The sequence below is a fragment of the Eucalyptus grandis genome, chromosome 10, assembly GCF_016545825.1.
Source record: "Eucalyptus grandis isolate ANBG69807.140 chromosome 10, ASM1654582v1, whole genome shotgun sequence".
Classification (NCBI taxonomy): Eukaryota; Viridiplantae; Streptophyta; class Magnoliopsida; order Myrtales; family Myrtaceae; genus Eucalyptus; species Eucalyptus grandis.
This window is the reverse complement of record NC_052621.1, coordinates 15,412,014-15,423,418: the sequence shown is the minus strand read 5'-3', so window position 1 is coordinate 15,423,418 and position 11,405 is coordinate 15,412,014. Positions and strand designations below refer to the sequence as shown.

General features: G+C 39.5%; 1 protein-coding gene across 1 annotated transcript; it reads right to left on the bottom strand.

Moving 5' to 3' along the window:
• Nucleotides 1-754: 754 nt before the first annotated feature.
• LOC104421995 (granule-bound starch synthase 2, chloroplastic/amyloplastic) lies at nucleotides 755-7,618 on the bottom strand. The gene is made up of 8 exons (XM_010034196.3): nucleotides 6,817-7,618; nucleotides 4,882-5,440; nucleotides 4,487-4,551; nucleotides 4,017-4,094; nucleotides 3,815-3,925; nucleotides 3,274-3,318; nucleotides 2,855-3,028; nucleotides 755-2,111 (listed from the first exon to the last, which is right to left on the bottom strand). Exons 1-8 carry the CDS (start codon nucleotides 7,198-7,200, stop codon nucleotides 1,155-1,157), a joined length of 2,373 nt encoding a protein of 790 aa, XP_010032498.1. The 5' UTR covers nucleotides 7,201-7,618; the 3' UTR covers nucleotides 755-1,154.
• Nucleotides 7,619-11,405: the final 3,787 nt, after the last annotated feature.

Sequence of the window (11,405 nt, the reverse complement as noted above, 5' to 3'; positions counted from 1 at the left end):
TAGCATTATTGTCAAAATTTATATTTAAAAAGTTGCATACATTATTTTTTTCAATTTTAAACAAATAAAAATTAAAAAATTTCGATGAAGGGTTTCGTCTTTTTTTTTTTTAATATATATATATATATATATATATATATTTGATTTTTAGCATTATTTTCAAATTTATATATAAAAAGTTGCATACATTATTTTTTTTCAATTTTAAACAAATAAAAATTAAAAATTCCGATATATATATACATATATATATATATATATATTTGATTTTTAGCATTCTTTTCAAATTTATATCTAAAAAGTTGCATACATTTTTTTTTTTCAATTTTAAACAAATAAAAATTAAAAAATTCCGATGAAGGGTTTCGTCTTTTTATTTATTTATGATCACGTATGATTGAAAAGATAGTAGCACAAATCACTATACTATGAAATCAACGAAAGGACTCAAAAACATCAAATTTGTAAGTTTTAAGATTTAAATGCACAAAAATAAAAAATAATATATATATATATATATATATATATTATGGATCTTGATAAACTTTAGGAATTGTTCTATAATTGTCTCTACTTTCATACTTAACCATAATAAAAATCCACTTTGAACCCAAAAACTACCTTCAAAGGTTGTGGACTTCACAAAGGTGTTGCTGTAACGGAATCGGACCGTTTACGCCCCACTTTTTTTTTTTTTTTTTTTTTTTTTCCGGTTTACCTAGCAAACTTATAGCAATAAAGTCGGGCAGGAATAGATGGCCCAAAATAGAGATTAGATCACATGGGTTTATAGCATTTGGTTTTACAAGAATTTTCTCCTTCCTTTTTTCTTCCGCTGGTGGATGATATCTTGAAAACCTATTTATTTGGCCGAGGAAAAAAAACCGATACGTAGAAGAATTTATACAGCAGTAAATTCCAAATGGTCCACTGGCCTACTAGTATTTACCGAGCGTACGGCAAGCATGAACAGAAATTGGCCCAAAAACTCTCGAATTCAGGAAGATGACAACTGAGAAAGACATGAACCGGCATCTTTCGCCTGAAACTAGAGCCCCATGGATTTTGCATGCTATAGACGTTCATTCCCGCATGCACAGGCCATGCTCAAGAATAGGCCATATAAGTATGCACTTAAAAAACACCTGAAAGACTCACCACTGATACTTTGCAGCAACAAGGACCTCCTCGTAATTCCGAGCTGCATTGTCCCAACTGAGGTCCTTTGTCATCCCTCTTCTTTGGATTCCTTCCCAGCTCTCCTTGTACTGCCTATATGTCATCAAGCAGTAACCCAGCGCATTTATCAGCTTATTTGCTTCTGCACTATCAAATGTCCACCCAAGCCCCGTATTGTTGAAGGGATCAAACGGTTCAACCGTGTCTCTCAGTCCACCCACAGCATGTACGACCGGTATGGTCCCATAGCTCATGGCATAGAGTTGGTTGAGCCCGCAAGGCTCAAATCTCGACGGCATGAGTAGAATGTCCGAAGCAGCAGTTATCCTGTGAGCCATTTTCACGGAAAACCCGACCCATCCCCTGATTTTATCGCGGTGTTGTCCTTCAAACTGCCGAAGCATCTGTTCAAGATCTTGCCTTCCCGTTCCCAACATGACTAGCTGCACATCCTGACCCATCAGCCACGGTACAGCCTCGGCTATTAGATCAACACCTTTCTGGTGATCCAACCTCCCAATGAAACCGAGCAGAGGAACATTGGGATGGACAGGCAAACCAAGCTCCCTCTGAAATGCTTCCTTACACTGGGCCTTCCCAGTTTGGAGATTTTCCAAGGAATAGTTAGTATAACCATCTGATTTTAGGTGAACATCGTATTGTGGACTCCACTCTTTTGTATCGATCCCATTGACAATGCCTCTCAGTTTCCAGTCCATCTCATTGATGATGTTGTGCAAACCCCAACCGCCTTCAGAAGTTTTGAGTTCCCAAGCATATCCATGACTCACTGTTACCACACGATCTGCTGTTTTTAGACCCGCGGCAAATATGTTGAAGTGGTCCCCTCCGAGAGGATCATACAATTTAAAAAGGTCAATATAGTGTGGCGGAAGATCCACAAAGGAAAAATCATCCACTGGTCCCCGTCCCTAGCGAAACACCATTTTATTAAGGATCATATTTTCATTGTCAAAAATATAACAATGGAAGTTCTTCTCAGCCAGTCAAATGTGCTAATACCTGATTGCTAAATATCTAGGTCGTATAAATTTAAGCAACACAAATAGAAATAAACACTCATCTTTATCACCTATGAATGACCCTGCAATTTTTAGATGCCGATTCTTTTTGTCAAAAAAGATACTGGAAACTCTTTGAATACCCAGGTAAACCCTTGAACATGCAAAACTGCTATATGTGACACATGAATGAACCTGACAGTATAAATCTATGATCGTGTTTCCTGATTCCAATTAAGCTTGGGTTGACTACTTTGCCTACCAAAAGACTTCATTGTCCACATGAAATGCTCGAGCCTCCACTACATTTTCAATGCACACACAACACAAAACAAATAGTTCTTTTGTGGAGGATCTCTAGGGTCATGGGATCACACAGGTAGGGAATGTGATCTTTTGGGCTCGAGCCTTGTATCACCCATGGTATCACTCACTCGCGCTCGCAAACAGCAACTGATTTCCATTCATACAATTCGTATACACAAGCAATGCCCTATCTTAGAACCCAAATGGAAAGCTACTGTCTCGGTTGCTTTTGCAAATAGAGAGCTACTGCAGTACTAGTATAGAAGACAAGCTGGTACTACACATCAGACATTAAGAGTTCAGAGTGCAATGATCATAAACTTGAAGACAAAGCTTCAGAAAGCTACCTGGTGAGCTATGTTGTGGATCACTAGAATTGACCTTGTAAATGACATTAAACCATTGTCCCTGTAATAAGCCTTGAGGTATACTGGCAACAATGCAGTATGCCAATCATTGGCGATGAAAACCAAATTGCCATCCCCGTAGCAGATACCACCACATGGGACATGCCAGGGGACCTGCAAGCCACCGACCAGTGTTGATAAGGTGTCAAGCGTGCTAGGTGGAAAAAAAAAACAAAAGCTATTCCATCTACCCATATGGACTACTACTTTAGATCACCGTATAAGATAATTATGTGTTTTGACACCATAATTGGCATATGGCATGATGCATGTGCTACTTCTTGACTATTGGGTGCCAAACCAATGTGATCAACAGGCATCATGTAGAAACAAGAATGGATTCTACCAATAATCAATACCTCAACAGCTGCTTTGCAAAACAGCACCATTCTTTTCAAAATGTCCTGCACCATCAAAGCTACAGGATATGAGATCTCTCGTGCAGCAAAGCAATGATTGAAGATGATTCCTCATCTGTTTTTGTTTCACAGTCAGCATAATGATCAAGAACTATTACAGAGATAATAGGAAAGATATCCACAAGAGGTCATGCATTTTGCCAAAAGGACAGTCAGAACCATTCACCAAGCTATCAGACCACAAGGAATCAATTGATAATGGTAAGACATGATCAAAATGCTTAATGAGTAATTGTTATTGAAAAATATAAGAAGGGAAAATCATAGCCAGTGTGTACTCGATTTAGTGTAACTATTAAAGAACCAAGGGTCATGGTTATCCCTGAGAACACAGAATAGAGTTGCTAATGTTCTATCTTGTCTGGTAGTCAGTGTTATAAGCATGGTAAGTATATATGATAAATACAAAATATATGTATCTGCAAAGACATAATGTTCAAATTATTTCTAGTGGAAAAAAAAAAAAAAAAAAAAAACTGACCACTCGGTTCCCTCCATAGATGTTGTTCTCAATATGACGAAACATCGGGCTGTCAATGAAAACAAAATCCACACCATCTATATAGGCCTGGAAATATGAGACCTCATGATCCTGTAAATTATACGGAGCATTAAAAGTGTAAAAGCCCACGGTACATAAGAAACAAAAATCATATGAGATAAAATTCAGAAGCTGTGCAAACCTGGCCATCAACCTTGTACCTTTTCCTCTCGCCTATTTGCTGGGCTTCAGCATAGTTTCCATATCGAGGTGCCACAACCTATTTAATAAAAATAAAAGAGGAAGTGTAACTATAGTTTGATTTATTTTAGGTTAATTGAGTTGCTACAAAGTTTCAGTAAACATGCCATAAATCTCACAATAGTAGCTGGACAAATTCTAAGTTTAAGCCAATAAAAAAAATTGTTTGCAACACATGTCTCTTCTCTTCAGTTAGGGGGAAAAAGAAAGCCACTGAGAGATGTTGGCAGTTCATTTTATATGCTATTTTAAAGATGAACATGTAGAAAATTTTTCTGCATATACAACTATTATCCGCAACTGCTACTTAACAATGAATGCTGCACACATTCCTAGTAAGTTACCCAAAACGGTTTAATCATAGTTATCAAGTATTTCAAAGACATGGGAGGATTAGGGTATTGACATTACCATAACCCTATGCCCCCGACGAGCCAAAGCTTTTGGTAAAGATCCAGCCACATCTCCAAGCCCACCTACAATATACTCTTGACATGTTAGTCAAACTTTAGCATTAAATAAACAGGCAAAAAGCATGACATCTGGTTGTACTTATTCATTATATAGCTACAGACACTTGGAAGGAGCTTTTCAAACTAATTGATACAGTTTTATAATGTCAACCCAACATTCCATGCATATAGTTAGCTTATAAACCTTGGGAAGCCATAGGATTTATCAAATTAGACGATCTCTTGTGGCAACTGACTACATTCTACTAACCTAGACTGAAATACGAATTTGCAATGCTCTAGTAATTTACTTTTGTTACTCTACACCATTAATAGTGTCCACTGTGAGAGTACCTGTTTTAGACCATGGAGCACATTCTGCAGCAACCAATATAATATTCATGACATTGGGTCCAGCCAAAGGAGGGGGTTCCATGTCCTCAGAGACTGGATCTGCTGTCTCATTATCAACATTCTGAAGGCTTGATTCCTTCAAACTTTCATTCTGTTCCACCTCTAAAGGTTCAACCTCCAGGGTACTCGAAAGAAATGATGGCATCTCTGTGGACTGAACTGAAACTGAACTGATGTTGTTCGAATGTTCTGGAGAATCACTGCTGGAAGGTGTCACCTTAGAAGAAAACTGACTTTCAAGGTTTCTCTCTGCTTTATCAGGTTCTTTAGTTAGTACACTTTCTGGTGCCTCCTTTGTTGAATGCAGTGGGCTCCCTGAAAAACTTTGCCCATTTGTTTGTCCAAGGACATTATCTTCAAAAGTAGTATAGTTGTCAGAAGTTGAAGCAACATCCTGATGTGAAGATGTGCTCATCCCATTTTCATATGCAGTTTCAGCCTCTGTTGCGCTAATTGTGCTGTTTTTTATAGTAGAAACCAATTTTCTTCTCTCAGCAATCTTCAGAGGACAACAAAGTGAAAAAAAGGTTACAGATAACAAGAAGAAAATTAGATAAGTTAGATAAAGACCTTGAAGAAAGATCAACTCCATTATAATATCACTCATCTGAAGCATCATGGTTTTGTTACCACCTAAAAAAAAATCCACTTACATCTAATTAAGGCGGACCACCACCAGATTGATCCCTCACTCCTTGCGCAAAATCAGTGCACAACAGTATGTCAAACAGAACCCCCCCCCCCGCCAAACAAAAAAAAAAAAAAAGAAAAAGAAAGAAAGACAGAAACGGAAACAAAAAAGAAAAAAGAAAATAGGCCAACAAAAGAACACAATAGGAGACTGAAGATAATGCAACAGAGAACTGACAAGATAATGAGTTTAAAGGACAAGGGATGCATCTCCTAGTTGTTAGAAATAATTAGTTGATGAAAAAGTTTGGGTTCAGAGGACTAGGTAAAATACAAAAGAATCAAAATAAATGCTCTTCAAGGTTCAAAAAGATAGCAGAAGTAATTGACCGTTACCATTTTTTTTATAAAAGAAGTAGACAGTGGGGAATCATTATCTTTATGCTACACTCGACAAAAGGGATTCCATTCGATAATTTCTGGAGGCACTCATTATATAAGAAATCAGCTGTGATTGAACACCAAGCTAGCAAATTTCTGCATGCCAGCTGGACAAGCTAAAATTTCCACAATGCATAGAAATCTGCTACTTTGGTAAGAACTAGACCTGAGAGATTCTCTCCAATGAAGCAAGCCTACATTGAGACTATGTCAGTGCAAGAAAATGACTACCATATATAAATATGGAAAATCTTTTCAACCATACACCAGATGCACTTAGCCATCGAACTAAAAATTATACCATAATCGAACTATGATACTGCTTGAAAATGAAGTGTAGCCTCTTATGCAGATGAGATCATAGCTTCTCAATGGATGGAATATCATGTTACTTATATTCAACTTTGATTCCCAGAAAGCAAGGACCATAGAATGCCATCAAATTCTGCATATCTGAAGCTAAAGCATTGAATTTGCTAGACCTGGATTAGTTTAAATTTTGGGTGCTTTTTAACAGTGAGAATAATTTAAGTAGGCCCTACAATGTAAGTCGAAACTTAAACATAACTTCATCATATAATTAAAGGAAAACTACCAATACGTCGCTCCCTTTTTCTTCTTTCTATTGAAAAGCACTGCACTTTCCAAATTCACTTTACGTTTTAGAGTTTGAAAACTTCACGAAGCTGACTTTTAATCAGTGAAATTAAAGACGATTGTCATCCAAAACCTAAAAAGTTAACCGTCTTCCGAGAAGAACTAGAAACTGGAACAAAGCAAAAGTTTCCTTTTCGACAGAATTACCTGATTGAGCAGGTCTCTCTGCATTGCAAGAACCCTCTTGCTCTTCTCAATGGTGGCCTGGAGCTTGTCCTCAGTTTCTAGACTATCACCGTCATCGCCTTCCGCAGACCCCATCCCAGCCGCTCTCACACTCAAGAACTGGCCTCTGTCATACAAACCCGACATTCTGCCACGGCAAAATGAACACTTGAGCCAGCCATCTTCAGCATCTCTCGATCGCGAAAACCCACAAGACAAGCCCCTCAAATGAAGCGGAACCGGCGACTTCCTCGGCCAATAACCGCACGAACCCGATCTGGGTCGACGCCGATTGATGCAGTAAAGGAGTAGAGAGCTCTCTGCCTTCGGCTCGCTGAGAAACTGCAGAGACCCTAGGGACGCCATCCGGGTGTTCGACGAAATTCCCCAAAGAAACTAACAGCGATTCAGGCGCTCTGGAGACGGAAAAAAGAGCGTGGCAGTAGAGGAGGGAGGAGTGAGGATGTCGGGGAGACCATGGAGGTGAAGACGAACAGAGAAAGATCGATGCTGGTGCTGAAGGCCGCTGTGGCGGGACCCGTGGATGATACTGTCATTGAAATCGTGGGGGAATACTGTGAGGTTCAGATTAGCTGAGAGTTTGGGAGCAGGAGATCGTCACCGGCGTCGATCTTTGGGTTCATATCCACCGGCCACGTGTTATCGGTCTTCCTTCCTTTGTTTTTGTTTGGTTTTGTGCTTGCGTTTCTGGTTCTTCCGTCCGCTGATTCCTTCCGCCTCCGTCCAGCTGATTCTCGTTTTTCATGTTATCCGATGACTGAATTTAGCCTCAGAAAGATTCTGTGTGTTTAAAATGTGTTTTATGCCTCTTCCATCGTGGCTCAAGTCACCATCGAAGTCTCATCACTGATGTATTAAATTCAATTTTGTCAATTAAATTCTTTAGACGAAGATACTTGAAGATGAAGATGCACATGCGAAAATCTTAATTGCATTTGTCAATATCGGTTGCATTTTTCCATAAATATATATTCAAAGGTTAAGAACATACGACCTAAGTTATATGGATTAGGGCGAGTGCATGTAATTTCATAGAATTGCTTATTGAACCAATCATATTTAAGTTTTTTTCTTTTTTTTTGGTGATCCAGGGAACCCGCGCACTGTACCAATACGGACAGCCCGAAAGGCTTGAGGTAACGGAGGTAAACCCTAGGGGCAACACATGCTAGCCACCACACACGTGCCATCGAGTAAGTCACCATGCGATGCTCGGAAATCGAACTTCTCCTCTTGCGTTAGGGGAAAAACTCGCTGCTAACAGCGCCACCCAGATTGTGACCCAGGGAACCCGCACGGCCGGCCCGAAAGGCTTGAGGTAACGGGGGTAAACCCTAGGGGCAACACGTGCTAGCCACCACACACGTGCCACCGAGTAAGTCACCATGCGATGCTCGGAAATCGAACTTCTCCTCTTGCGTTAGGGGAAAAACTCGCTGCTAACAGCGCCACCCAGGTTGTGACCCAGGGAACCCGCACGGCTGGCAGCCGAAGGTAAATCACTGGGGACGACGCGTGCTAGCCACCACACACGTGCCACCGGTAAGTCGCCAAGAGTCTCAAAGTTAGTCTTCCTGCAACTTGCGTTGCAGGAGCTTCGAACACTAGACCTCCTCGATGGAAGTCTAGCGCTTATCCAGCTGAGCCACCACGGTGGGTGGTTTATTTAAGCTCTTTTTTTTTTTTTTGTTGGAGGAACCGGCTTGCAACCGACAGCTGCGTTGTAAACCCCAAGTGACACTTAAGTAGGAGGACCCACCACCCCTAAATCACACTTAATACACCTAGCGTCTCCCTTGGGTTTGAACCTTTCACCTCTAGGCTGAAAATCAGCAGGGTCTTATCCAGCGGAGCCACCGCTGCCGGTGGTTTTATTTAAGCTTGGTAAGGGAAAAGACCACAAAAAAAACCTAAAATTTCGCCAAAAATGACAAATTTACCCCAAAGTTTGCCAATTGTGATATATTTATTCAATTTTTTTTCATGACATAAAAAACCTTGAACTTGTATTCGTGTGACATATTTACTTAAATTATAAGGCTTTTTGGTCTTTTACTCTCTTTTTTTTCCTTTCTTTTGTCTTCCCTTCACCGGCCATGGCGGAGGGAAGCTAGAGTCAAGCGAGGGTTGGCCTCGCCGGCGTCGAGCAAGGATCGCCCTCGCTTGGGCTAAGCTAGGGCCACCCTTGCCGGCGTAGGGTGAGGGTTGCCCTCACCCTTGTCGAATCGGGTGAGGGAGGGCCTCGCTTGACCCTATTGAGGGCCGCCCTCGCTTGACTCTAGCTTGCCCCCACCATGGCCGATGGAGGGAAGAGATCAGAAAAAAAAAAAAAAAAAAAGAATAGAAAAAAAGAAGATAAAAATGCCCTTGGTAGGGTAAATATGTTACGGTTTGCAAAGTTTTTGGTTTTTTATATAATAAAAAAAGTTTGTGATAAATTTGTCACTTTGGGCAAAATTCGGAGTTTTTGGTAATATTTCCCCTATTGGTAAAGAAGGGTTGGAGTTCCATTACGTTAAGGGTAAATAAGGCTTGGAATTCCATCATGATAAGGGATAAGCAACCAAGTTGATTTTATTTAATAACCCAGCCCTATTGACCTTATTCGACCGGATTAAGCTGGAATAGGTGGAATTGGTTATGAACTGGTTTCAAAGCCAATTCTCATGTAGAATTGGTTCAAAACGAAATCCTAAAAAACACTTTATTTATGAGATGGGCCCTCTTAGTTCTCACTCTCTCTATCTTGCAAAATCTTAGCTACTCTCTCTCCCTAGAATGGTATTAATACATTTATTCGAGAGTCATAAACTTTTTTTCTCCACTTGAATGTTACATTAGTGAAAAATCGATCATTGAAATGTCTATTTTGACGATTTGTCTTAGGTGGCCTTTTAAAATAAATTTTGGGTATGACGTGGTTTTTTTAAAAGAATTACACGTTCAAAGTGGAAAATGAAACAAATTTCAAGTCCAAATTTTGAGTCCAACGTGCCAAACCTTCTTCTTCTCCTCTTCTTCTTCTTCTTCTTCTTCTTCTTCTTCTTCTTCTTCTTCTTCTTCTTCTTCTTCTTCTTCTTAAAGATGTTCATCTTCTTCGCTGGAGACTTGGAATGAAGAGGGCATCAAAACACTTAGTATAAATCCGTTGCTTTCATGATGGCTATGGAAAGGCCGCAGTGATATCGGAGCGATTAGTCCAAGGCAATCCGAGTTTTCAACTCTCTTGGTTCGTCGTGTGCAATCCAAGACATTTGTCGAAAAACTCATTCTTTAGTTTGCCTTTGAGTGAGAAGATGAAGCACTGCATGAACGAGAAGTACCGAGGCCATACTCCTTTGTTCGATCAGATTCACAATCAATGAGAGGACTTTGAACAAGAGAGCAAAATCATTGCTTTCCACTTCTTCTGTCTATTGTCCTGAACGATTCAGAAGGTAATTAGAGTTTCGACGATATATGAATGGTGCTTCAGTATAAAAAGAAGTTTTGATAAGAAAAGAGGAGCACCTGAGGCTGAGTGCCTCTCTCTTAAACTATGAGAAAGCATAGTATTCCGCAGAGAGACGAATGTGCATCAGCAAACATTTGGACTTCCATGGCTGCTCTGGTGAGGTTTACATATTTTCTCTCTATCGATTGAGGCGAAATGACGATATTTTTGTGGTCTTTGCTGATTGGATTTCTCTGATGAGCCACAATGGTCAATTCATTAGATTTAATGTCATGCCAAATTTTCTGACCACATAAATATTGGATGATAATTAAGTGATTGACTTTTTACTATTATAACACTTCAGCAATAAAATAAAATAAAAAAAGTTACGGGAAGCTACGGTATTTATGCTGTTATAATCCCAACTCTAGTCGCGTCTCCATTCCAGGGGTGCTTGCGTTTCTCATCTCGGAGCTGGTCTCTCTCTCTCTCTCTCTCTCTCTCTCTCTCTCGTCTTCTAATGGCGTCGCTTGATCTTTTTCTCTCACGAGTCTCGCTTCAAGGGGTTCGGATGCAAAGGTCAACAGCCTTGCTTCACAATTCGTCCACAAACTAAATTCTTGTATCAGGACACTTCAAAAATAAGAAATAAGGAATCTATATTCTTCTATCAGGACACTTCAAGAATAAAATGTCCACACCATTATTCTTAATAGGTTTCAGTTGATTGTCCAGTTGATTAAGAATAATCCCGAGCAATTACCCGATCACCCGTGATCAAAATAGGTGCTTGAGGCAGAGTTGGAAACCTATTAAGATTTTCATATGATTAATTGTCAAATTTCGGATGAAGTTTTATTTTAAGTTTATTGTTATTCGATTAGGCTGCAAATGATTTGAATTAATATATAAATAGGAAACATAGCATGAAATTGTTGGATTTTCGCCACACTTAGGTATTAAAGAATAAATTTGAGTTGATTTCTTTTCATACCGGCTATTTCCAATCTTTATAATTCCTTTCTCCATCTCTTTGTAGATCGGGAAAATTGTCTAAAATGTCGTAAACATCTTGTACAACGATCAATTCAGTTATAAATATTTCAAATGTATT

Bases quoted from the DNA above. Each gene is read 5' to 3' on its own strand.
- LOC104421995 (XM_010034196.3), bottom strand. From the start codon at position 7,200: ATGGCGTCCCTAGGGTCTCTGCAGTTTCTCAGCGAGCCGAAGGCAGAG. The intron at 3,029-3,273 runs GTATTGATTATT...GGTGGCTTGCAG, and splicing joins TTTGCAAAGCAGCTGTTGAG to GTCCCCTGGCATGTCCCATG. The intron at 2,112-2,854 runs GTAGCTTTCTGA...GTGTTTCGCTAG, and splicing joins TCCACAACATAGCTCACCAG to GGACGGGGACCAGTGGATGA.